This window comes from Nematolebias whitei, chromosome 18 (assembly GCF_014905685.2).
Source record: "Nematolebias whitei isolate Nwh7 chromosome 18, NemWhi1, whole genome shotgun sequence".
In the NCBI taxonomy this organism is placed as follows: Eukaryota; Metazoa; Chordata; class Actinopteri; order Cyprinodontiformes; family Rivulidae; genus Nematolebias; species Nematolebias whitei.
Genome location: NC_056515.1, coordinates 11,696,973 through 11,724,937, shown reverse-complemented (window position 1 = coordinate 11,724,937; position 27,965 = coordinate 11,696,973). Strand labels below are relative to the sequence as shown.

The 27,965-nt window shown below is 47.1% G+C and overlaps 1 protein-coding gene across 1 annotated transcript in view; it reads right to left on the bottom strand.

The window, feature by feature from the left end:
* The window catches only part of sec31a (SEC31 homolog A, COPII coat complex component), a 53,474-nt gene that overhangs the window by 15,341 nt on the left and 10,168 nt on the right, over positions 1-27,965 (bottom strand). Inside the window, exons 6-17 of the mRNA XM_037692554.1 lie at positions 22,048-22,188; positions 21,811-21,953; positions 15,646-15,907; positions 8,636-8,788; positions 8,337-8,552; positions 8,183-8,257; positions 8,032-8,064; positions 5,929-6,174; positions 5,135-5,246; positions 4,138-4,316; positions 3,938-4,064; positions 3,708-3,853 (exon numbers count right to left, since the gene is read on the bottom strand). Of these exons, the coding sequence (XP_037548482.1) occupies positions 3,708-3,853; positions 3,938-4,064; positions 4,138-4,316; positions 5,135-5,246; positions 5,929-6,174; positions 8,032-8,064; positions 8,183-8,257; positions 8,337-8,552; positions 8,636-8,788; positions 15,646-15,907; positions 21,811-21,953; positions 22,048-22,188 (1,833 nt within the window). The remainder of the gene's footprint in view (positions 1-3,707; positions 3,854-3,937; positions 4,065-4,137; positions 4,317-5,134; positions 5,247-5,928; positions 6,175-8,031; positions 8,065-8,182; positions 8,258-8,336; positions 8,553-8,635; positions 8,789-15,645; positions 15,908-21,810; positions 21,954-22,047; positions 22,189-27,965) is intronic.

Sequence of the window (27,965 nt, the reverse complement as noted above, 5' to 3'; positions counted from 1 at the left end):
CGGTCGGGGGGGGCGGGGAAGCTACCGGGGTCCAGAGGTACGCTCATCTTGGCCCAAATAAGTGACATCGGTGACAGGAAATGAAGATCCCGAAGCTGTTGTCGGTCATACACCAGCAGCGAGTTTATGTCCCAGATAAAAAATGAAAACATAAATAATCCGAACACCATCAGCAGAGGTGGATTGCAAGCCATGTACAAGGGTGCCATCTTACCGGAAGTTTACTGTGGGACCCGGATCTTCCCATGGGCTCACCACTTGTGGGAGGGGCCAAAGGGGTCAGGTGCAATGTGGAATGGGTGGTGGCCGAGGGCGGGAACCCTGGCAGTCTGATCCTCAGCTACAGAAGCTGGCTATTGGGATGTGGAATGTCACCTCACTGGTGGGAAAGGAGCCTGAGCTGGTGTGTGAGGTTGAGAGGTTCCGGCTAGAAATAGTCTGACTCACTTCTAGGCATGGCTCTGGCTCTGGAACCAGTTTCCTTGAGAGGGGTTGGACACTCTTCCACTCTGGAGTTGCCCCTGGTGAGAGGCGCCGAGCAGGAGTGGGCATACTTATTGCAACCCATCTTGGTGCCTGTGTGTTGGGGTTCATCCCGGTGAATGAGACGATGGCCTCCCTCCGCCTACATGTGGGGGACGGGTTCATTTGTGCTTATGCCCCAAATGGCACTTCAGATTATCCACCCTTTTTGGAGTCCTTGGAGGGGGTACTGGACAGTGCACCTCCTGGGGACTCCCTTGTTCTGCTGGGGGACTTCAATGCTCACGTGGGCAATGACAGTGAGACCTGGAGGGATGTGGTTGGGAGGAATGGCCCCCCTGATCTGAACCCGAGTGGTGTTCTGTTGTTGGACTTCTGTGCTCGTCATGGATTGTCCATAACGAACACCATGTTCAAGCATAAGGGTGTCCATATGTGCTCTTGGCACCAGGACAACCTAGGCCGCAGTTCGATGATTGACTTTGTCGTCGTCTCATCTGATCTGCGGCCAGATGTCTTGGACAGTCGGGTGAAGAGGACAGAGCTGTCCACTGATCACCACCTGGTGGTGAGTTGGCTCCGATGGTGGGGGAGGATGCCGGTCAGACCTGGCAGGCCCAAACATATTGTGAGGGTTTGCTGGGAACGTCTGGCAGAGTCTCCTGTGAGACGGAGCTTTAACTCCCATCTCCGGGAGAACTTCGAACATGTTCCGGGGGAGGTGGGGGACATTGAGTCCGAGTGGGCCATGTTCCGTGCCTCTATTGTCGAGGCGGCTTACCAGAGCTGCGGCCGCAATGTTGTCGGTGCTTGTTGTGGCGGCAACCCTTGAACCCGGTGGTGGACACCGGCCGTGAGGGATGCTGTCAGGCTGAAAAAGGAGTCCTATCGGGCCGTTATGGCCTGTAGGACCCTGGAAGCAGCTGATGGGTACCGGCAGTCTAAGCGACATGCGGCTCGGGTGGTCACTGAGGTAAAAACTCAGGCATGGGAGGAGTTTGGAGAGGCTATGGAGAATGACTTCCGCATGGCTTCAAGGCGATTCTGGTCTACCATCCGGCGTCTCGGGGGGGGGGGGGGGGTACAATACAACACTGTTTATAGTAGGGGTGGTGTGCTGCTGACCTCAACTCAAGATGTCGTGGGTCGGTGGGCAGAAAACTTTGAAGACCTCCTCAATCCCACTGGCATGTCTTCCACTGAGGAAGCGGAGCCTGGGGACTCTGGGTCGGGCCCTCCAATCTCTGGTGCTGAGGTCACCGAGGTGGTTAAAAAACTCCTCGGTGGCAGGGTCCCAGGGGTGGATGAGATTCGCCCGGAGTTCCTTAAGGCTCTGGATGTTGTAGGGTTGTGTTGGCTTACGTGACTCTGCAATATTGCATGGACATGGGGGAAGTTTCCCTGGATTGGCAGACCAGGGTGGTGGTCCCCCTATTCAAAAAGGGGGACCGTAGAGTGTGTTCCAACTACAGGGGGATCACACTCTTAAGCCTCCCTGGTAAGGTCTATTCGGGGGTTCTGGAGAGGAGGGTCCGTCCGATAGTCGAACCTCGGATTCAGGAGGAGCAGTGCAGGTTTGTCCTGGTCGTGGAACACTGGACCAGCTCTACACTCTCAGCAGGGTCCTGGATGGTACGTGGGAGTTTGCCCAACCGGTCTACATGTGCCTTGTGGACTTGGAGAAGGCATTCGACCGCGTCCCTTGGGGACCACTGTGGGGGGGTACTCTGGGAGTACCGGGCCCTTTGATACGGGATGTTGGGTCCCCGTATGACCGGTGTCAGAGTCTGGTCCGCATTGCTGGCAGTAATTCGGGCTTGTTCCCAGTGAGAGTTGGACTCCGCCAAGGTTGCCCTTTGTCACCGATTCTGTTCATAACTTTTATGGACAAAATTTCTAGGCACAGCCAAGGTGTTGAGGGGATCCGTTTTGATGCCCTTAGGATTGCGTCTCTGTTTTTTGCAGATGATGTGGTCTTATTGGCTTCATCAGATCGTGATCTACAGCTTTCGCTGGAGCGGTTCGCAGCAGAGTGTGACACGGCCGGGATGAAGATCAGTTCCTCCAAATCCGAGGCCATGGTCTTGAGCCGGAAAAGGGTAGAGTGCCCTCTCCGGGTCAGGGAGGAGGTCTTGCCCCAAGTGGAGGAGTTCAAATATCTTGGGGTCTTGTTCACGAATGAGGGAAAAATGGAACATGAGCTTGATAGACGTATAGGTGCAGCGTCTGCAGTGAAGCGGGCGCTGTACAGGTCTGTAGTGGTGAAGAGAGAGCTGAGTCAAAAGGCGAAGCTCTCAATTTACCGATAGATCTACATTCCTACCCTCATCTATGGTCATGAGCTTTGGGTTGTGACCGAAAGAACGAGATCTCGGATACAAGCGGCCAAATGAGTTTTCTCCACAGGGTGTCTGGGCTCTCCCTTAGAGATAAGGTGAGAAGCTTGATCATCCGGGAGGGACTCTGAGTAGAGCCGCTGCTTCTCCACGTCGAGAGGAGCCAGTTGAGGTGGCTTGGGCATCTGGTTGGGATGCCCCCTGGACGCCTCCCTGGTGAGTTGTTCCGGACACGTCCCACCTGGAGGAGACCCAGAGGAAAACCCAGGACACGCTGGAGGGACTATGTTTTTCTCGGCTGGCCTGGGAACGCCTCGGGATTCCCCCGGAGGAGCTGGACCAAGTGGCTGGGGAGAGGGAAGTCTGGGCCTCCCTACTTAAGCTGCTACCCCCGTGACCCGACCCCGGATAAGTGGAAGAAAATGGACAAACGATGGATGGATCCACGATCTTTCAGTCACCACCAGCGTTCAAGACCATAGGTGAGGGTAGGAACGTAGACAAAGTGGTAAACAGAGAGCTTCACTTTGCAGCTCAGTTCCCTCTTCACCACAACGGACTGGCACAATACAGCATAAACTGCACTGATCTGTCTGTAAGCAGACCCACACCAGCCTGGCACCTTTCACCACAGCTCCTCGCCAACCAGAGAAGAGACATTTCCTGTTCCAAGAACCAGCTTTGGTGAGCCAGGGTCAGAGCACTTTTTAGCTACTTTTAGTTACTATTTTCATTTACAAAATAATTTTGTTAATTTTAGCTTTTGTTCTGCTTGGACTTGAACAAGCTTCAGCTTCAGTAAAGTCAATTCACCCGCAGCAGTTTCTCTAGTTGGACATTAAAACACACAAGTGGAGCCCTGTTTTAAATCCAGTCCAACATACAGACCTGCAGGGAATGAGGACAATGTCTGTCCTGCGTTCTGCTCCAACAAGACACCAGCTTCTCCATGTTCCCAGCACAGATGTAACACAAAAAGGCTTTAGATTTCAGCTGGGGATCCTCTGCTGCCTCTAGTCTGTCCCCAAGAAGGTCTAAGAAACAAGTTGAAGAGCATAAAGTCAGAGCTGAGCATCAGACAGGTGGTTTTTCATCTACAAACATGAACAAGGGCCAACCACAAAGAGACGAGAACTCCTCGGGCTGAGCATAAGTCATGACGGCAGCCAGAGCCTCCTTCCAGTTTTGCAGCTCACAGGTGTTCAGGACGTCACGCCAGTCCTTCATGACCACGGCGCTGATCAGCTGCAGGTATATCATCACATCACCCATTAGTTTATTATTTCACTAGAAAGGCATCAGCCTCACCAGGTTTTACCTTAGTTATCTTGCTGTGAGTTCTTGTGAAATACATCTTCTGGGTTTTCTTCAAAAGTTCAACCCCTCCAGCGACAGCCAGAATGATGCTGTCTGCCATTCGGTTGTCACGAAGACAAAGCTCTACGGCTCCCTCAAAGTCTCCGGTCAGCAGAGCCTGCGTGATCAGGCCATCCACATCTTACAGGAAACAAAGAAACAAACCACCCAGATTTACAATCATATTTCCGAAAACATTTCTGGACAGCTGTTTCAGGTCCATATTTCTCACATTGAACCACCCATTCTTCTAAAATCAGTCTGTAAACAAGGACCGGAGGAGACCAGCTGCTGGAAGTTTTTCTCCCACCATGGTCTGATGGGAGATTCTGTTCAATAGTTCTGGCTCTTCTTTGCAGGATTTGTTTTTCTCATGATGCACCAAATGTTTTTAATTAGTAAAAGGTCTGGACTACGGCAGGTTAGTTCAGATCCTGGACTCTTCCACCATGAAGCCATGCTAGTGTCATGATGCAGATCAGGTTTAACTTTGTCTTGCTGAAAAATGAAAGGCTTTCTCCAACAAAGGTGTTGGCTGGATGTTCAAAAATCTGTTTTGATAGTGCTTTTCCAGGTGTGTGAGCTGTCTCCTGCCTCGCTAACCCCATTCCATCAGAGAGGCAGGGTTTTAAACTGTGCTCTGATAACAGGCTGGATGGTCCCTCTCCTCCTTAAGCCTGACAAACTGGCAGATCTATGTATTGATCTATCCATCTCTCTTCTCTCCCTCTCTCCATCCATAGATAGATGGACAGAAAATATAAAATTTCAAGCAGTTTAATTGAAGTCAAACTTTGCTGAGTTAAAACACAAAGAACTGTAATTTTTATATAAATGCACAATATGCTTTATCTTTGTTTGGTCTAGAGTTTTTGTTTTCTCTTTGACCTCCTTTTCCTAGATGTCTTAATTTGTTTCTGTTAACATGTGAAGGAAAACAGGGTAGGTGAAGAGGTTACCTTGACTGATGCTGAGGCTGACTCTTCTTGCAGGAGATAGAACTGGAGATGGGATCTCAGCTGGAGTCTTAACAGGACTGGACCCCTCCACCTCCACCAGGGCTGGAATTTCCTACAAACAACATGATGATTTCTGTATATTTCACCAAATTATGAAAAATACACACGTTTTTAAAAACAAACAAATAAATCTGAGTGGGGCAAATGAGAGTGGAGGCAGATGTGGGGTCCTTCCTTTCTCACCAACATTTTGATGTTGTCGGTCTGGGGAGTTGAACAAGCGACCTTCAGATCACAGGTCCATCTTCTCTAATCTCTGCGCAACCACTCCTCCATCAAAATAATTTAACTTTTTTTTCTTTTCAGATTTAGGATCATTTATTGTCACAAGAGCCAGTTTAATGAAAGAATCTCTTATTTCCTAAAAAGTATTGGGGAGACTTTGTTTTTAATCAAACGTGCTAACTATGCTTCATTAAGAAGAAGACTAAAAAAGTCCTCCGGATTATCGGTCTTAGAGAAAATTTATTTTCAAATTCTCTACGTGGTTCTTCAATAGCATTAAATATCTTGATTTGGCCACTTGGAAAAAAAAATGTTGCCCACTCCTGAACTACAGTTGAGCTCATCATTCCTATCAAATATAACCTTTTTTCACCAAACAGAGGTCATCCAAACAGCAATCTACAACAACTACAATATTAAATCTCTTGTCCCCAAAACCTCATTTCAAAATGGACAAAACATTTCCCTAGTAGTCTGGATAGTATAATCTACAACAAAATAATTTGTACCTCATTCAGTGGAATCTCCTCCTGCTTCTCGTCTACATCCTCCTCAGTGAGAGCTTGGTTCAGATCTGTATCCAGTTCGCAGTCAGGAACATCATCTGGTTCCAGTGTTTCCTCTGGCTCTGGAGTGGCTGCTGGCTGGAGGTTTGCAGCAGCAATCAGCTCAAACACTGTCTCCGGAGTGTCAGCAGGCGGCGCCAGGCTTTTCTCTGCTAATGGTTGCAGAGAGGCGGGAGCAGAAACGTCCAGCTGGACGGAGGGAGAAAAAATGCTGGTGGTGATCCATAGTGCAGCAAGTTACAAAGGGACTTTCAGTAAGTATGCCATGTAGGGGCTTACAAGTAGATCTGGGATCTCAAAGAGAAGTCACGAAGGGACTTTCAATACGTATGCCACGTAGGGGGCTTACAAGTAGATCTGGGATCTCAAAGAGACGTCACGAAAGGACTTTCAATACGTATGCCACATAGGGGCTTACAAGTAGATCTGGAATCTCAAAGAGAAGTCACGAAGGGACTTTCAATAGGTATGCCATGTAGGGGCTTCCTACTAGATCTGGGATCTCAAAGAGAAGTCACGAAAGGACTTTCAATACGTATGCCACATAGGGGCTTACAAGGAGATTTGGGATCTTAAAGAGAAGTCACGAAGGGACTTTCTCTAAATAGAACACATAAGGGTTTATGACATGGGTATGCTACGAAGGGTTTATAGGGAGATCTGGGATCTCAAAGGGGTCATGAAGGGACTTTCAATAGGTATGCCACGTAGGGGCTTACAAGGAGATCTGGGATCTTAAAGAGAAGTCACGAAGGGACTTTCTCTAAATAGAACACATAGGGGTTTATGACACAAGTATGCCACGGAGGGGTTTATAGGGAGATCTAGGATCTCAAATAAAAAGACATGTGGAGTTTTACCAATATCAATATTGTGTTAAATTGAACAGGCTGGGACTGGTAGAAAGTTCAGGAAACTTATAGTTATCCTAGTTCAGCGTCAAGAGATGCCACTGGTCAATGAGACGTGTGAAGGCCATGGTCTTTATGAGCAGTCTAAATGGTACCGTAAATGGACTGTATTTATATAGCACCTTTCTATCTTATCAAGATACTCAAAGCGCTTTACAATACAATCTGGGTCCTCATTTACCCATTCAGACAGCACTCTACTATACCTATACAAAGACTAATCAGTGCTTTATCACACACAGATGGGACACACATCAGAGGCAATGAGGGGTTCAGTGTCTTGCTCAGGGACACTTTGGCATGCAACTGCTGTTGGAATCGAACCCCCAACTCTCGCATTGGAGGAAAACTGCTCTAACCACTCAGCCACAGCCGCCCCAAGTCCACAGACTCATAAGTCTACAGAAATAAAAAAACTCAGCAGTAATGGCGGGAGCCCGAGCTAAAAGCAACCTAATGAGCCGCTGCCATCTTGTCCCCGACTTGTGTAAAAATCTTATGTTTTAGGTTATATTTATGCAAAAATACAGAAAACTCTAAAGGGTTCACAAACTTTCAAGCATCACTGTAGATGCAGCCACACATCGAACTGGAAGTTAGCATGTTTATTTCTCAAGTTATCCAGCTCACAAGGTTAACATATATATTATAATGTATAGCCAGCTTGGATTTTGACATGGCAACCACAATTAGTCGATATCCAACTTATTTTTCTAGTTATCATGCTCACAAGACAGACGGAGGGTATTTTCAAATTCCTTGCTTCGCTCCATGATGGAGAACAGGTAAAAGCCTAGTAATCCTGGAAGAATGCACATCTCCTACACCTGTTAAACCCATTAGAAACTAAAATAATCTCATAATGAGAAATAAGGAAGTAAATATGTCCAATTTTATGAAACACAGATAACTGAAATTTGTTTGTGTTCAGTGTATGTGCTGTGAATGACTCCTGTACTAACAATTCTACTTTAGTTCAGCATCTAGAAAATTAACAGTTACAGCCATTTTGTGTTGGCTTACTGGGGCAACCATTTCGAATTGGACTGAACCTAAAATTTGATCAGTTATAGATGTTTTAATCAAATTCATCCACTGGTTCAGTCAGACAAACAACTCTCTGACTTACCTTTGCTTCTGTTGGTTTTTCCTTTAAAGCTGCTGAAACCTGGCAAGAAATAGACAAATGAGTAAGATTGTGTCTCTAAGAAACAGTGCAAAGCATTTAAAGGTTTGAGTATAGTGATGAGTGTATATGTAGAATCACAGGAGGGCAGCAAGATCACCTTCACGGCCAGCTCCTCTTTGTTGTAACCCAGAAGGTTCAGGTATTTGCTACGAATTTCTACTTCAAAATTAGCCTAAAAACACAAATAAATAGTTTAAATAATAAAAACTATGTTTGTAGCTTTTCCCCACCAAAGGCACTGAAGTTCAAACCTTCAAGAAGGACCAAACAGTTCTTTCAAACTCATTCTCAGCTGCATCTATCTTCTCCTGGCAGAAGTCCACAAATCTGCCTGAGCTCAGTGTGGCCTGCAGTTTATTGGAGCGTTTCAAGAAGTCCGTTTCTGTGACAACCTGACTGATGTGAACGAGATGAGAAGATGGGTGCTGAGGTTTCAGGTTCTCTAAAGACACCAGCTTCCCACCAAACTAAAGGAAAAAGAAAAAACGTGATTGTCAGGAGCCAGCATCCTATGAGCCCACCTGTAAATCAGAAAAAAAGAGGAACTCACAGCAAATGAGGCTCCCATGGGTCTACGAATCCACTTAGGGGGTTTCTTCAGGGGGTTGACCACAGCTGGAGGGGCAGCAGTCTGAGGCAGCTGTAACGGAGGCAACATTTGTCCCGTCCCAAAAGGATCCATATTCCCAAACGAGTTACTGATCTGAAACACAGATATCCAGAGCCCGTACAAACAAGAGATTGATAAATATTAAAATATGTACACTTTTTATTATTATTAAATAAATATACAGCTATTAAGTTTAAAGAATCTCTTCTTTTGTTGCTTTCCTCTGTCTTGCAGAGTAATGCAATAGAGAGCACTGACTTAGATATTCTTGTTTATGGTTTTACAACTTCAATGCAAACTTCAATTGATAAAACTGCTCTGCTGAAAAAGAAAGTAATCAGTCAGAGGAAGTTAGCTCTTTGGTTCAATTCTGAGTTACGTAATTTAAAACATGCATCTAGAAAGCTGGAAAGAAAATGGCACTCCACTCCACCATGCTTGTGGCAAAGAAGGAAAGAAGTTCATTTTACTTAGAAAGATAGTCTGCTAACATATAAAAAAGCCCTCCATACAGCTAGAACTATATTATTCATCTTTAATAGAAGAGAATAAAAATAACCCTAGGTTTCAGTTCAGTACCATAGCTAGACTAATGAAAATCCCTATCTCTGTTGAGTCATACTTCCCTACAGCTATAAGTAGTGATGCCTTCATGAGATTTTTTTAAAATAAAAAAAGACATTATTTCAATTAGAGAGAAAATTCACACAATCCTTCCTACTGTTGCCTCCAATTCCATGTCAGATGAGGCAGCTTTAGAAATGTCACTAGAAACTGATTGACGTTTGAACTGTTTTTGTCCTGTTGAGCTCCCTGAATTGTCAACAATATTAGCTTCATCCAAACCATCAACATGTCTGCTAGATCCCATCCCCAAACAAACTGTTTAAAGAGGTATTTCTCCTAATTAGTATCACAATTTTTGATTTGCTTAATTTGTGTCTAATGAATAGTTATGTACCACAGCGCTTTAAGGTTACTGTAGTTAAACTTTTACTTAAGAAACCTGATCTTGAATCAAGAAATCTGGCCAATTATAAACCTTTCATCGAAAAAATTATTGAGAAAATAGTTGCAAATCAAATGAATGGGCATCTGAACATAAACCATTTTGGTTGAGGAGATTCAGTCAGGGTTTAGAGCCCAACACTGCATAGAAACAACACTGGTGAAAGTCCATCCATCCATTCTCTTCCACTTATCCGGGGTCGGGTCGCGGGCATAGCAGCCCAAGTAGGGAGGCCCAGACGTCCCTCTCCCCAGCCACTTGGGCCAGCCCCTCCGCCCCTCTCCACTCCTCCAGGGGAATCCCAAGGCGTTCCCAGGCCAGCCGAAAAACATAGTCCCTCCAGCGTGTCCTGGGTCTTCCTCTGGGTCTCCTCCCGGTGGGACGTGCCTCACCAGGGAGGCGTCCAGGAGGCATCCTAACCAGATGCCCAAGCCACCTCAACTGGCTCCTCTCGATGTGGAGAAGCAGCGACTCTACTCTGAGTCCCTCCCAGATGGCCTAACTTCTCACCCTATCTCTAAGGGAGAGCCCAGACATCCTGCGGAGAAAACTCATTTTGGCCGTTTGTATCTGAGATCTCGTTCTTTCGGTCACAACCCAAAGCTCATGACCATATATGAGGGTAGGAACGTAGATCGACCGGTGAATTGAGAGCTTCGCTTTTTGACTCAGCTCTCACTTCACCACGACAGACCGATACAGCGCCCTTTTCACTGCCGATGTTGCACCTATCCGCCTATCAATCTCACGCTCCATGTTTCCCTCATTTGTGAACAAGACCCCGAGATACTTAAACTCCTCCACTTGGGGCAGGACCTCCTCCCCGACCTAGAGAGGGCACTCTACCCTTTTCCTGGCTCAAGACCATGGCCTCGGATTTGGAGGAACTGATCCTCATCCCAGCCGCGTCACACTCGGCTGCAAACCGCTCCAGCGAAAGCTGTAGATCATGACCTGATGAAGCCAATAGGACCACATCATCTGCAAAAAACAGAGAAGCAATTCTAAGGCCAACAAAACGGATCCCCTCAACGCCTTGGCTGTGCCTAGAAATTCTGTCCATAAAAGTTATGAAAAGAATTGGTGACAAAGGGCGCGGTTGAACGCCTTCTCCAAGTCCACAAAGCACATGTAGACTGGTTGGGCAAACTCCCACACACCCTCCAGGACCCCGCTGAGGGTGTAGAGCTGGTCCAGTGTTCCAAGACCAAGACAAAAACCGCACTGCTCTTCCTGAATCCGAGGTTAGACTATCCGATGAGCCCTCCTCTCCAGGGCCCCTGAATAGACCTTACCAGGGAGGCTTAAGAGTGTGATCCCCCTGTAATTGGAACACAATCTACGGTCCCCCTTTTTGAATAGGGAGACCACAACCCCAGTTTGCCAATCCAGGGGAACTGCCCCCGGTGTCCACACAATATTGCAGAGTCGTGTAAGCCAACATAACCCCACAACATCCAGAGCCTTAAGGAACTCCGGGCAAATCACATCCACCCCTGGGTCTCTGCCCCAGAGGAGCTTTTTAACCACCTTGGGGACCTGAGCACCAGAGATTGGAGAGCCCGACCCAGAGTCCCCAGGCTCTGCTTCCTCAGTGGAAGACGTGCCAGTGAAATTGAGGAGATCTTTGAAGTATTCTGCCCACAGACCCATGACATCTCACACCGCCGGTGTCCACCACCGGGTTCGAGGGTTACTGTCACGACAGGCACCAACAACCTTGCGGCAACAGCTCCGATAAGCCGCCTCGACAAGAGAGGCGCGGAACATGGCCCACTCGGAATCAATGTCCCCCACCTCACCCGGAACGTGTTCGAAGCTCTCTTGGAGATGGGATTTAAAGTTCCGTCTCACAAGAGACTCTGTCAGATGTTCCCAGCAGAAACTTACAATATGTTTGGGTCTGCCAGGTCTGACCAGCATCCTCCCCCACCATCGGAGCCGACTCACCACCAGGTAGTGGTCAGAGGACAGCTCAGCCCCTCTCTTCACCCGAGTGTCCAAGACATGCGACTGAATATCAGATGAGACGACAACAAAGTCGATCAACGAGTGTGGCCTAGGGTGTCCTGGTGCCAAGAGCACATATGGACACCCTTATGCCTGAACATGGTGTTCGTTATGGACAATCCATGACGAGCACAGAAGTCCAATAACAGAACACCACTCGGGTTCAGATCAGGGGGGCCATTCCTCCCAACCACATCCCTCCAGGTCTCACTGTCATTGTTCACATGAGCATTGAAGTCCCCCAGCAGAACAAGGGAGCCCCAGGAGGTGCACTCTCCAGTACCCCCTCCAAGGACTCCAAAAAGGGTGGGTAATCTGGGCTGCTGTTTGTCGCATAAGCACAAACAACAGTCAGAACCTATCCCACCACATGTAGGCGGAGGGAGGCTACCCTCTCGTTCACCGGGGTGAACCCCAACGTACAGGCACCAAGATGGGGGGCAACAAGTATGCCCACTCCTACTCGGCATCTCTCACCAGGGGCAACTTCAGAGTGGAAGAGTGTCCAACCCCTCTCAAGGAAACTGGTTCCAGAGCCAGAGCCATGCATTGAGGTGAGTACGACTATTTCTATCTGGAATCTCTCAACCTCACAGACCAGCTCAGGCTCCATCCCCACCAGAGAGGTGACATTCCACGTCCCAATAGCCAGCTTCTGTAGCCGAGGATCAGACCGCAAGGGTCCCCGCCCTTGGCCACCACCCATCCCACATTGCACCTGACCCCTTTGACCCCTCCCACAGGTGGTGAGCCCATGGAAAGGGGGACCCATGTTGCCTCTTCGGGCTGTGCCCAGCCGGGCTCCATGGGTAAAATCCCAGCCACCAGGTGCTCGCCAGCATGCCCCACCTCCAGTGCTGGCTCCAGAGTGTGGCCCCTGTGACCCACGTCCGGGTGAGGGAACATTATTTCCATAGTTTGTATTTATCATAAGTGGTCTTTGGGCTGCACTTTGTCTGGTCTCTCACCTTGAACCTGTCTGCCTTGGGTGACCCTACTACCAGTAGGTACCAGTAGCAGTACCCAAGGGGGGTCCAGACAGAAAAAAGGCTGTATGTGTGCCTCTGTGCTGAGCCCAGGCTGCGGTCTCATATTAGAGCTGAGGTCAGCCGGTGCACACTGAGAGGAGGTGTGAGCGCTTTCTGAGTAAGACGCCGTTTCGGTGGAGGCTGCAGCTGTCATGGAGAAACACGTTTACTCCCGCTGCGCTGTGAGTGGGCAGAAATTAAAAACGGGCTCTGGCTGAAAACGAGGGATTTTACCGGACTCGGTCTGCTGAAAAAACATAATTTTAGCTGACGTGGCAGACGAGTGTTTTGTGATATTTACTGAACTGCAGTGCCATTTAAATGCTGTTTAGAGGTTACTGGCTCATTCTGTGTGGGGAATGTGTGAAGAGAGGCAGCTGTGAGATCAGCTGATCTGACAGTCTCAGATGAAGCTTTACTTTCAGAGATGTTTCTGTTTTATTTCAAAACATACATTAGTCAAAAAACACACAAATTCCCCTCAAGGATCTATTACCTGGTGGAGGGGGCCGGCGGAGGAGCGGAGCGTGAAGTCGCTGCCGCAGCTGTGGAATGCCTCTGCTGCTGTTGCTGGCCAAGGTGGTCCCTCCAGCGGTCACAGGGGCAGGAGGAGGACTGTGACGTCACCAGATGGTGTAGTCTCTGAGACCTCCTCAAACCTCTGCGATTTCTCAAGGATGGTCCTGAAGTTGGCCCCGAACAGCACCTCTGGGGTGATGGGGCCCTCCAGCAGGTTATCCTGCAGCCTCTCGGACAAGGATGGCGAGAGGCGGAGCCAGGTGGTCCTCTGGATCATGGTCATCCGGGCGGCAATGCGGGACAGGCAGACTGCAGAGGTGGCGCACATGTTTAAGATGACGTCAGCAGCTTTACAAAGAGAGCTCTTTGTCTCCTCCAACAGGTCTGCTTCCTCCAGCCTCTTAGAGATGCTGTAGGCCAGCAGAGCGATTTTGTTTTTCGCTGCGACCGCCTGGGATGTGCATCGGTGAGCTCGGTTGGAGAGCTTTGTCACCCTCTGGTCATGCTTCCCTGGAGGGATAGGTTGCCGGTCCATCCTGGAAGCTTTTGCCCCAAGCGCCTCCACCTCTGGTGGCTCTGGTGGTGGTGGGGGGACCAAGGGAAAAACACAGATCGGTAAAACCCTCCACTCTGGAAATGGAGGCGAAGATGGCGGCAGATGTCTTCAGCTTGCCAGGCCCAGTTGCAGCCTCGTTCCAATGTGTCGACACAGCTGGACAGCAAGGCCAGATGGGATTAGGGTGAAGAGCCGGGGCGGAGCCAAACCTTCCCGCCAGATCATCCGATCAGGGTGGAGGGAGGCGAGGGACGGAAAGTCCCTTTGTGTTAGCAGCCTCCTGGATTATGCAGGGCAGCTCCAAGAGGAGGGCGCCGAAGGCTGGGAGCGGTGTGGTCGACGACGTGGGAAGACCCGAGGTGGCTGAGCATCCGTTCGACCGCTCTTCTTCCATCACTACGCTCTCCAGGAGGGAAGGGGCAGCGAGGTTTGTTCCAGCATCGCATTTCACGGAGGAATCATTCAATCCACTGCGTGACCATGCGTCAAAGAAAGGCGGTGGCGTCGTCCTGCGCATAGTGTCTCGCCACAGAAAAACACTCAGCAGAGCTACTGCCCTCATTGCCTTTTTCGAGGGAATCATTCGATTCACCACGAGGAAAAAACGTTAGAAAAGGCAATGGTATCGTCCAGCGAGTAGTGGCCCGCCACGGACAAACACTCAGCAGAGCTTCTGCAAACAATGCCTTTTTCGAGGAAATCATCCGATTCACCGTGAGGAAAACACGTTAGAAAAGGCGGTGGCGTCGTCCAGTGAGTAGCGGCCCTCCATGGAAAAACACTCAGCGGAGCTGCTGCTAACATCGCCTTTTTCGAGGGAATCATCCAATTTATCGCGAGGAAAAAAACGTTAGAAAAGGTGATAGCGTCATCCAACGGGTAGCGGCCCGCCACGGAAAAGCACTCCTCGGCACTTGCCTTGAACAAGGCTGCTCGTCTCTGCTTCTCCTTGGGGAGGAAGAGCTCACCGGGACAGCAGCAGGTTGACGTGGTGGAGACCCAGGCATCCTTAGCAAAAGTTATGCCAGTCAAAGATGGACATCTTTTCCTTCTTCGTTCTTCTGACAGTGCTAGCTAGCTGGCTGAAGAAAAAAATTGGAGCTGATTACCCAGTCTCACCGTAATTTATACGGATGGGGGTGGGGCCCACACAGCCGGTGGGGCCCACACAGCCAGTGGGCGTGGACTAAAGTTTTCAGTGCTGCGCTGCGCTCGATGGGATAAACCCACTAGCGATAGCCTTAAAGGGCGAAGCCTATATGAAATAGAACCCAAATTTTGTTGTATTTAGGTGCAATGGCAATAAAGGTATATTCTATTCTATTAGTATTCTTTGTTTTTTATATGGCATCTATTTTATAATTTTCTGTGTTAAAAGAGACAAGGCGGATCTTTTGTTCCGGAGGGATTTTGTTTCTGGTAAGAAGGATTTCTTAGTTGCATGCATACACTTCTCAACAGACAGACACCAGATTTTTGAACATATGAGCTAAAGATTATTGGTTGAAAAGCTGGTTATGCAGTTACAGTAGATTTCCCATAAGCTGTTGATGACGACCACTTCAGAGGAGTGGCCAGCTTTTGAGGAAAGCTGTTGATCTCTGAATTGTTGGTGCCATTTTGATCGCAGCCAACTTATGCTCTAAAATGGTCCAGCGCTGTTTTGCACTTTTCATGTGTGTAAAATAAACCTTCTAAAATGGCAATAGATTGCTTCTTCAGAGCCTGCTTCAGACCTTTTGAACAAAGCTTACATGTGGCTGATTTTTCCCCAGAAAGTCCTCCGAACTGTTGATGAATCAGCCTCTTTATTGCAAACAAATCTCACCTGGTCAGCATGTCTCTGGCTCTGTGCCTGGCTGCTGCCCCCCATGATGGAGTAGATGCCGATGTGTCCATCAAAGCTTGCAGCTGATAGAACGGCGGGGTTTCTGGGGCACCACTGGATGTCAAAGCACCACTGGCTGCTGGTGGGCAACTCGTACAGCACTTCAGCTGTGTTTGGATTCCAGCACAGGATCCTGCTGTCCTTTCCACAGCTCAGAAGCAGATCAGAATCAGCCAAGCTCCAGGCGATGGCCAGAACACCCCTGGATGGGACAGAACTGCACAATTAAACACAAACCAGCACAGCTGCCCTGTGCCTCATTGGAGGGTTTTAACAGAACTGGACTGTTTCCAGCCACTACATCTTGTGAAAAAGGCAATAACCATATCTGACTTTTCCAGTTTTCAGATGTTCATGAGGAAATATTTTCATTGTGCCGTTGTGTATTAAAACAAAAATAAATCTGGTCTTTAAACAGTGACAATTTCCCAAACTTATACTTAAAATGTATAGAATTAATACATTTTTAAAAAATGAGATGAGAAAAAAAAAATCAGAAGCAAGGCTTTAGTCAAAGCATCTGTCTATTAATGACCTTTGCAGCTCAGCTTAATAACAAAAACACAAATTAGGCTGAGAACAAGCTCAACAAAATCTTACAAAAATAAAACGATTCCAAGTGTTGAAGAAATTGCCAGCAAGTTTTAAAAAGACAAATTTAACTGGAAGAGTCAAGTTAAATTTTTTTGATAATCTGATTAGAGGATATACAAAGGTAGCAAGCAGTAAGTTGATGTTCCCCTACTCTACTTCACATATAGGGGCCAATAGTACAGGCAGAAACATGGGTGTGCTATGGGGTCTCCAGTTTCTCCTAGAGTGGCTAAGGTAGAAAAGGTAGAAAAGAGAGCCATGACATCCTTTTCAGGGACACCACAAAGTCATTGGTTCAGGTATATTGATGACACCTGGGTTAAAATGATATCTCAGGAAGTTCAACATTTCACTGATCACATCAACTCTGGATAAATATATCAAGTTCACACGAGAAGATGTAAAAAATGGCATGCTGGATTTCCTGGACTATGAGGTCTCAGTTTCTGATAGAGGACATTTGCCAACTGAGGTGTACCACAAACCCACCCACACAGACCAGTATTTGCAATTTGACTCCCATCACCCTTTGGAACACAAGTTAGGAGTCATCAGGACTCTGTACTACAGAGCAGACAGCATCCCCACTAACTCAGGAACCAGGAAGAAGGAGAAATCCCACACAAGACAGGCTCTAGAGCAATGTGGATATCCTAACTGGGCCTTCTTGAAAGCAGAGAAGAAACCCAAACAGGACTCCAGCCAGCCATCAGGTGAAAAGGAGGAACCCAGACCCAGACCAGTGGTCATTCCATATGTTGCGGGAGTATCAGAGAAACTAAGACGTTTGTTTTCTAAACACAACGTCACAGTGGCTTTTAAACCCCAAAATACATTATGGCAAAGACTGGTTTATCCCAAAGATCCAGTCCCCCGGCACAAACAGAGTAATATTGTGTATGTTGTTCAGTGTCAGGAGGGCTGTGATCAGTCTTACATCAGGGAAACTAAACAACCACTGGCCAAAAGAATGGCCCAGCACAGAAGATCAACATCATCAAGCCAGGACTATGCGATCTACACTCATCTCCAGGCCAGTGGTCACTCTTTCAGGGATGAAGATGTTCACATCCTGGATAGAGAGGATCAATGGTTTGAAAGAAGAGTAAAGGAGGCCATCTTTGTCAAAAGAAACAGTCCATCATTAAACAGGGGTGGAGGCCTCCGTGTTCAACTGTCCCCCTGTCACAATGCTGTTATTGCTAGTATCACTCAGCCCTCTGTGAATAGCAAACAGCCATCAGTGTGCTAACGATCCATCGTTAGGCTGATGGTCCTCCTTGAACATGTGAACAGCTGGTTTTGGCTGTCAGCAGCAAACTGGTTGATCCAGTACGAGAAGGTGCTATTTATAAGACTGAGCAGAACACAGCTCCTCAGGCTGAAGAAGTCTTTCGGATGGAAGACGAAACGTTTCTACAATTTGTTTGTTTTGTTTTTTTAATGTCCAGAGGACCAGATTTAACTTTTTTAGATTAAAGTCAAAGTCTAAAACTATCCCGAGCTTCGTAACACACAGCTTAAGATATGGCTGAAGAAAGTCAAGATTTACAGGATCAGAGACAGCAGTAGAGCTTTTTTTTTTTTTTTTTAACAAGTGGAAATAAAATGGTATTTGAATGAAAATTTAACAAATAATCAGCTGGGTTGTAAGGAGCTGTAGAAAACTAAAAACAGGAACATGTCTGCTTTATTTTTTCCCAGAAACTTAATAGATGTTTGAAGCCACTTAGAGAGGCCAAGGTCGAGAGCTTCAGATCTTTATGCAAGATATTCCAGGGAACAGAAGCAGAGTAGGAGAAGGCCCTTTTGCCTAGTTCAGTCCTCAGTGAGGGGACACTGCATGTAATAATGTCCTGAGAGCGCACGTTGTAGCTGTACTCACGCAGAGACATGTAGGAGGAGATGTATGAAGGCAACAGACCAAGAAGTGATTTAAAGATGAAAATGTACAAGTGAGAGAGTCTGCATGAAGTTAAAGATGAGCAGTTAACCAGTGAATACAGAGTGCAATGGTGGGTATGGTAGTTACAGCCAGTTATGAATCTTAATGCACCATGATAGACAGTGTCCAACATCTGCAGGGTGCTTGTAGGAGCGTTATGTAAATAATGTCACTGTAGTCAATGGAGGGAAGGAAAGTCACAGTCACAAGGCGATATTTTAAAAATATTGAGATAATTTCATATGCGTTATAAGATGGGACTATATTGTACAGTATATACAGATATTTCTACATCAAGTTATAATCCATCCATCCATCAATCCATCCATCCATCCATCCATCATCATCTTCCGCTTATTCCGAAGTCGGGTCACGGGGGCAGCAGCTTGAGCAGGGAGGCCTAGACATCTCTTTCCACAGCCACCTCTTCCAGCTCTTCTGGGAGGATTCCAAGGCGTTTCCAGGCCAACCGAGAGACAAAGTCTCCCCAGCGTGTCCTGGGTCTTCCCTGGGGTCTCCACCCAGTTGGACATGCCCGAAGCACCCCCCTAGGGAGGCGCCCAGAGGGCATTCTTAACAGATGCCCGAACCACCTCATTTGGCCTCTCTCGACGTGGAGAAGTAGCGGTTCTACTCAGAGTCTCTCCTGGATAACTGAACTTCTCACCCTATCTCTAAGGGAGAGTCCAGCTACCCTGTGAAGAAAACTAATTTCAACCACCTGTATCCGCAATCTCATTCTTTCGGTCACTACCCAGAGCTCATGACCATAGGTGAGGGTAGAAACATAGACTGACAGGTAAATAGAGAACTTTGTCTTACAGCTCAGCTCTCTCTTCACCACAACAGACCAGTACAAAGTCTGCAATACTGCAGATGCTACACCAATCCGTCTGTCAATCTCACGCTCCATTCTTCCCTCACTCGTGAACAAAACCCTGAGATAATTGAACTCCTCCACTTGAGGCAGAACCTCACCCTCAACCTGAAGAGAGCAATCCACCCTTTTCCAGTTGAGGACCATGGCCTCAGATTTGGAGGTGCTGATTCTCATCCCAGCCGCTTCACACTCAGCTGCAAACCTCTCCAGTGAGAGCTGAAGATCACGGCACGATGACGCCAACAGGACCACATCATCTGCAAAGAGCAGAGATGGAATCCTGAGGTCACCGAACCGGAAACCCTCCACCAGCTGGCTGCACCAAGAAATTCTCTCCATAAAAGTTTTGAACAGAATCGGTGACAACAGGCAGCCCTGGCGGAGTCCAACTCCGACCCTGAAGGGGTCCGTCTTACTGCCGGCAATGCGAACCAAACTCTCGCACCACTTGTATAGGGACTGAACAGCCCGTATAAACGGGCCTCCAATCCCAAACAAACGGAGCACCCCCCGCAGTGTACACTGAGGAACATGGCCGAATGCCTTCTCCAAGTCCACAAAACACATGTAGACTGGATGGGCAAACGCCCATGACCCCTCAAGGACCCTAGTGAGCGTAAAGAGCTGATCCAGTGTTCCACGGCCAGGACGGAACCCACATTGTTCCTCCTGGATCTGACGTTCGACAAACGATCGGACTCGCTTCTCCAGTACCACTGAATAGACCTTGCCAGGGAGGCTAAGGAGAGTGATGCCCCTATAATTGGAGCACACCCTCTGGTCCCCCTTTTTGAAGAGGGGAACCACCACCCCAGTCTGCCAATCCAGTAGCACTGCCCCCGATGTCCACGTGATGTGGCAAATGCGTGTCAGCCAAGACAGCCCCACAACATCCAGAGCCTTAAGGAAACAAGGGTGAATCTCATCCACTCCCGGAGCCCTGCCGCCTCGTAGCTTTTTAACTACCTCGGCGGCCTCAGCCACGGTTATGGACGGATCAACCCCAAAGTCCCCCGACTCAGCTTCTTCCATGGAAGAAGCTGGTGGGATTGAGAAGGTCTGAGACGTATTCCTTCCACCTCCCGACAACATCACCGGTTGAGGTCAACAGCACCCCACCTTCATGGAACACAATGTTAATAAAGTGATGCTTTCCTCTCCTCAGCCGCCTGATAGTTTGCCAAAATCTCCTCAGAGCCAACTGAGAGTCTCTATCCAAGGTCTCACCGAATTCCTCCCACATCCGAGCTTTTGCCTCAGCAACAGCCAAGGCTGCACACCGCTTGGCCCCCCGGTACTCCTCAGCTGCCTCTGGAGTCCCACTGGCCAACAAGGCCTGATAGGACTCCTTCTTCAGCTTGACAACCTCCCTAACCCGGGGTGGGTGTCCACCACCGAGTTCATAGATGGCCACTGCGAGAAGCACCGACAACATTGCGTCCACAGCTCAAGGGAGCTACCTCAACAAGTGAGGTGCGGAACATGGCCCACTCAGACTCAATGTCCCCCACCTCAGCTGGGATGTGGTTAAAGCTCTACCAGAAGTGTGAGTTGAAGATCTCTCTGGCGGGTTCTTCTGCCAGGCGTTCCCAGCAAACCCTCACTACACGTTTGGGTCTACCCGGTCTGTCCAGCATCTTCCAACGCCATCTGATCCAACTCACTACCAGGTGGTGATCAGTTGACAGCTCAGCTCCTCTCTTCACCTGAGTGTCCAAAACAAACGGCCGCAAATCAGATGACACGACTATAAAGTCTATCATCGATCTACAACCTAGGGTGTCCTGGTGCCAAGTGAACTTAAGGACACCCTTATGTTCGAACATGGTGTTTGTGATGGACAAACTATGACTAGCACAGAAGTCCAACAACAGACCACCGCTCGGGTTCAGATCAGAGAGGCCGTTCCTCCCAATCACGCCCCTCCAGGTCAAACTGTCATTACCCACGTGGGCATTGAAGTCCCCCAGCAGAATAAAGGAGTCCCCAGCTGGAGCACCTTCCAGCACCCCTACCAAGGACTCCAAGAAGGCCAGATACTTTGAACTGCAGTTCGGTGCATAGGCACAAACAACAGTCAGAACCTGTCTCCCCCACCCGAAGGCGAAGGGAAGACACCCTCTCATCTACCGGGGAAAACTCCAACACACAGGCACCAAGTCGGGGGGCTACAAGTAGACCCACTCCAGCTCAACGCCTCTCACCATGGGCAACTCCAGAGTGGAATAAGGTCCAGCCCCTCTCGAGGAGATCAGTTCCAGAGCCCATGCTGTGTGTCGAGGTGAGCCCAACTATATCTAGTCCATACCCCTCAACCTCACGCACAAGCTCAGGCTCCTTCCCTGCCAGAGAGGTTACCTTCCATGTCCCAAGAGTCAGCTTTGGTAAGCCAGAGTCAGAGCGCCAAGGTCCCTGCCTTCGGCCACTTTTCTCCCGTCTGTGCCACCAACTTCACGTGCCCTCTCTTTCTCCCTCACTGAATACAAACCCAGCCCCTCACCCATGTGTGCTCCCCCATACACCTGGACCAACGTTGGGTCTTTTGTGAAAAATTAAAAGTTGTGTGTTCAACAAACCGCAAAGACCAGACATTGTACCTGAGCGATGCATAATCCTTATATAAAAATAAAACCTAACCCACCCTTCTGCTGGTTAGGTTAGGATCACAATAGCCAGATGAGTTTACCGTGTGTGATGCTCTAAAATCTTGAGAGGGGAGGTAGCAAAACGCAGGTCCCACATCTGGATGACTGGCAACCGGTCGTCCTCGGAGGCCAGAATCAGCTGAGTGGCCACCTCTGGGTTCCAGGCCAGCCCAGAACAATGCATCTAAAACGAGCATACGAGAGGAGAGAATGAACCTGTCTCCTTTAGTTTTTCAGTCCATGGTTTATGTACTGTACATGCCTGATCAATAACTTACTCTATTGCTGTGATCGCTAACTTTGATAATGAGGTCATTTTTTCGCAGGTCCCACACGGAGGTTCGGCCGCTCGGGCTGGATGAGGCCAGGATGTGTTGAACCTGTCTGTTCCACGCCACATAGCTGATGTCCTCTTGAGGCTTTAACACAAAAACACAAACTGTCTTAACTAGAAGTCGTAAACTGTGTCCACCGAGGGGAAAAAACATGCAGTTTAAATGCAGGTAGTAGCTGAGAGTCATTCACAACACATTGTCAAGTGATGTGCATTTCAGGTGAGGTACAAAGTCAGTTCTCATGACCTAAAATAAGGTTAAGAGTAGTACAAACCACAGATCCCTGAGTATGTGTTCTGAAAAAGCAAGAAAGGTTTATTTATTAAAACTTCTGAAAAAGCAAGAAAAATGTACTTACTAAAACTTCTGAAAAAGCAAGAAAGGATTATTTACTGAAACTTCTGAAAAAGCAAGAAAGGTTTATTTATTGAAAAAAATAACTACACAATAGTATGCAACAGTTAATGTACAGGTCCTTCTCAAAAAATTAGCATATTGTGATAAAGGTCATTATTTTCCATAATGTAATGAAAAAAATTAAACTTTCATATCTTTCAGATTCATTGCACACCAACTGAAATATTTCAGGTCTTTAATTGTTTTAATACTGATGATTATGGCATACAGCTCATGAAAACCCAAAATGCCTGTCCCAAAAAATTAGCATATAATGAAAATTTTGTCTAAACAAGCTATTAACCTAACCATCTGAATCAACGACGTAACTCTAAACACCTGCAAAAGATTCCTGAGGCTTTTAAAAACTCCCAGCCTTGTTCATTACTCAAAACCGCAATCATGGGTAAGACTGCTGACCTGACTGCTGTCCAGAAGGTCATCATTGACACCCTCAAGCAAGAGGGTAAGACACAGAAAGAAATTGCTGAACCAATAGGCTGTTCCCAGAGTACTGTATCAAGGCACCTCAGTGGGAAGTCTGTGGGAAGGGAAAAGTGTGGCAGAAAACGCTGCACAACGAGAAGAGGTGACCGGACCCTGAGGAGGATTGTGGAGAAGGGCCGATTCTAGACCTTGGGGGACCTGTGGAAGCAGTGGACTGAGTCTGGAGTAGAAACATCCAGAGCCACCGTGCACAGGCATGTGCAGGAAATGGGCTACAGTTGCCGCATTCCCCAGGTCAAGCCACTTTTGAACCAGAAACAGCGGCAGAAGCGCCTGACCTGGGCTACAGAGAAGCAGCACTGGACTGTTGCTCAGTGGTCCAAAGTACTTTTTTCGGATGAAAGCAAATTTTGCATGTCAGTCGGAAATCAAGGTGCCAGAGTCTGGAGGAAGACTGGGGAGAAGGAAATGCCAAAATGCCAGAAGTCCAGTGTGAAGCACCCACAGTCAGTGATGGTCTGGGGTGCCATGTCAGCTGCTGGTGTTGGTCCACTGTGTTTTATCAAGGGCGGGGTCAATGCAGCTAGCTATCAGGAGATTTTGGAGCACTTCATGCTTCCATCTGCTGAAAAGCTTTATGGAGATGAAGATTTCATTTTTCAGCACGACCTGGCACCTGCTCACAGTTCCAAAACCACTGGTAAATGGTTTACTGACCATGGTATTACTGTGCTCAATTGGCCTGCCAACTCTCCTGACCTGAACCCCATAGAGAACCTGTGGGATATTGTGAAGAGAAAGTTGAAAGACGCAAGACCCAACACTCTGGATGAGCTTAAGGCCGCTATCGAAGCATCCTGGGCCTCCATAACACCTCAGCAGTGCCAGAGGCTGAATGCCTCCATGCCACGCCGCATTGAAGCAGTCATTCATGCAAAAGGATTCCCGACCAAGTATTGAGTGCATAACTGAACATGATTATTTGAAGGTTGGCGTTTTTTGTATTAAAAACACTTGTCTTTCATTGGTGGGATGAAATATGCTAATTTTTTGGGACAGGCATTTTGGGTTTTCATGAGCTGTATGCCATAATCATCCGTATTAAAGCAATTAAAGACCTGAAATATTTCAGTTGGTGTGCAATGAATCTGAAATATATGAAAGTTTCATTTTTATCATTACATTATGGAAAATAATGACCTTTATCACAATATGCTAATTTTTTGAGAACGACCTGTACTATGTTTAAAGAGTGTGAAATCCTATGAATTAAGAATTAATCAATCAATGCTGATGACATTATAGAGCTTAAATTAAGAGATTATAGAGAAAGCTTATATTGAAAGTGAATTAACTTTAAATGATTAAGAGTAAATGGGCAGCACGGTGGTGCAACTGGTAGAGCTGCTGCCTCTCAGCGAGAAGGTCCTTGGTTCAAACCCCGGTCCAGGGGCCTTTCTGGGTGGAGTTTGCATGTTCTCTCCGTGCATGCGTGGGTTTTCTCTGGGTGCTCCGGTTTCCTCCCACAGACCAAAAACATGCATGTTAGGCTGATTGGTAACTCTAAATTGTCCCTAGGTGTGAGTGAGAAAGTGAATGGTTGTTTGTCTCGTTTGTCTCTATGTGGCCCTGTGATGGACTTGCGACCCGTCCAGGGTGTACCCCGCCCCTCGCACAGTGATTGCTGGACATGGGCACCAGCGACCCCCGTGACCCAAAATGGAATAAACGGGTAAAGATAATGGATGGATGGATGGATGGATGGATGGATGGATGGATGGATGGATGATTAAGAGTAAATGAATTAATGTTACTGACTAAAAAGTGATGTGAATCAATGGTCAAAAGGTCAAGTTCACAGCTTAATGTTCGTGTGTCAAGTCACCACGGGAAATGGAAGTCTGAACAGATGGCCAGGCCAGTAAGAGGAAAAAGAGGAAGTTATCTGTAGAAAAAGAGGAGGTTATCTGCAGAAAACAGGAACAAGTGACCTTAATTGAAGAGACTCGCTCAGAAAAAGAGGAAGTTCTCTGCAGAAAAACAGGAAAACAGACCTAGTGGCAGTCAAAGATAATTTTAGAAATGACAGTGACGTTGAACATGTGATCTGACATTATAGAATAGTCTGTATCCAAGGCTGTTGCTATTCAGAAATTACGCAATGAGCAGACAAATGTAAAAAAAGGCTCAGCATTAACGATCGGGGCTGAAGCACTTGGAGAGTTTTAAAGGACAGTTCATTGACGCATTCAGTAACTAAAGGGAATTTGAAAATCCGAAGAGAAGAATATTTTTTCTCAGCTCAGCCCGGACCTGAAAGCCAATTCAAGCTTCCAAGACTGGATTTTATTGAATGCAGTATGAAATATTCTTAAAAAAAAAACGAGGGATGATTGTCACCAGCTTCATCAGTCAAGGAGCCCCTTTGACAAGGGGTCTTCGAGAAGAGATGGTATGACACATACTAATAGCTGTCCTAAAATAAAATTAAATAATCAAAATCACTTATAGCTATTTACACCAGTAAAACATTAGGACTCTTGACAACATTTTGAGTTATGGGGATTTATGCATTATACTAAATTTGGTATTTTTAAAGTCTTGATTAATACATTTTAGGAGAGTTTCCCCATTTTTGCTGCATTATGGAGTCTGAAGTTGCCTTTGTATTTTTTGATTTTTCTCCCTTTTGTTAGATGGAGTTTTTGAACACACTTTAGTTTTTGAATTTTTTTTTTTTTCCCAATTAAACTTAGTTTTTGATATTTCACTCCGGAGGATTCTGGGAACACGAGGTGAACTTCTAGATGCCGGCTGACGGCTCATCAAGTCCAGTAACGATCTTGGGTTTTTAAGTGTTCTCTGGGGTCTCGGAGCAGCAAAAGTCTTCCCCTGAATCTAATCACCTTACCTTACTATGGCTCAACAGAGTGAGAATATATATTTCTATTTTTCCTCAATGGAGCTTATGGATTTATAATTTTCTGTTTTTGCTCATCGGAGCTTTACGGATTTATAATTCTTTGGTTCATCTCATTGGAGCAAAGGAATCACAATATGATTGGACTGTTTTGCCCCTTGGACATCAACCAACAATCAACTGTAACACCTTTCAAGTAATAAGGGGACTTTTGACTACTGACTTTGCTATGTGAATGAATAATCACTATGGATTTCTGTTATATCTAAAAAAAAGTTCAATCTGGTCCTTTGGAAATTCAAAAAAACAAAACAAAGCAAAAAAAAAAAAATGTAGATACGTTTCGTCTTTCATCCAAAAAACTTCCTCAGTCTGAGGTGCTGTATTCAGCTCAGTCTCTTAAATAGCACCTTCTCAGAGTGGATCAACCAGTTTGCTGCTGACAACCAAAACCAGCTGCTCACATGGTCAAGAAGGACCATCAGCCTAACAATGGATCATTAGCACACTGATGGCTGTTTACTGTTCACAGAGGGCTGAGTGATACTAGCAATAACAGCATTGTAAGAGGGGGACAGTTGAACCCGGAGGCCTCCACCCCTGTTTAATGATGGACGATTTCTTTTCACAAAGATGGCCTCCTTTACTCGTCTATCAAACCATCGTTCCTCTCTGTCCAGGATGTGAACATCTTCATCCCTGAAAGAGTGACCGCTGGCCTGGAGATGAGTGTAGACCACAGAGTCCTGGCCTGATGATGTTGATCTTCTGTGCTGGGCCATCCTTTTGGCCAGTAGCTGTTTAGTTTCCCCGATATAAGACTGATCACAGCCCTCCTGACACTGAACAGCATACACAATATTACTGGAGTTAGTTAGTGCAGTCACCTTCCAATATAACTGAAATGTAGGACATAACCCCATCAAAGGTCCAGACAGCCAAATATTTAGTCAAACATAAACCTGAAGAAAAAAGTTCTCCATGTAACAAGGCATAAAACATTTAAAAATATAACTAAATATGAAGCGGAACAAATAAACAACTGGTGTAGGCCAATCTAACTTGAAAAGAATGCTGATTAAGGGAAGCCAGCCCTATGTTTTTTCCCGTCCTTGCTACCCGTTGCTGAAACAATAATTTTTATGACATAGACCATGGCTTTATCTTAGTTCACAAACTCTTTGCCCACCCCACCATGAGTGATGCAAAGCAGCGCAGGAAAAAGTAGCCCATAGTGAACATCTCACCGGCCACAAAGAAGCCTCCCCACATCTGTGAACACCCCCTGAGCCTTGGCCACACTCATTCAGCCTTTATTTAAACATAGAAATCACACTGAGCCTCGAAGACTCATTTACAAGTGAGACCTGTTTGGACAGACAAAAACAGTGGTTAACTGGACACATGCACTCGCTGCATAATCCGTTGTAATGATGATCGGTGATTCCTTGAAGCGGAGTGGGCCACGACAGGGCGCATGCTGTAATATTTCCAGGCAGTCTTGATAGTAGTGCAGTTTAGCTACAATAACTCTCAGCTTATCACCCGACTTCTTCCCGCCCGGCATCTGGTGCAAGCAGTCAGTGGTGTCTTGCCCAGCTACAGGACCTCCATGAGCAGATTAGCTACATCTGTGATGGAGCTTAATTCCGGCCTCTCTGGGACACCTAAGATCTTCACGTTGCACCTTCTCATACATCCCTCCACGTCCTTGCATTTCTTTTTCATCCCATTTATCTCATCTTTCAGTTCCGCCACGGTGCTGTGCAGAGCCACAACCTCATCCAACCAGGTGGACAGTCCATTATCAACATCTTTAACATTCAGTTTAACCTGATCCATTTCTGCTCGGAGTGCCGTGGTGCCGTTAGCCACCTCCGCTCTCACTGCTTGAAGTTCACCCTTAATAGAGGTGAGATCCTATGCGAGGATGGCTTTAATTTCCGATTTAATTACAGCTTAAATTTCTGCTTTTATTGAAGCCAGAATGTCCGACTTCCTTGGTGGGGAAGGAGCCGAGTCCTCGGTTTTAGAAGTACCATCGCCCGAGGCGATGTTGGGCCCAGCGACCATGGAACCCGTAATCTTATATTTCTTC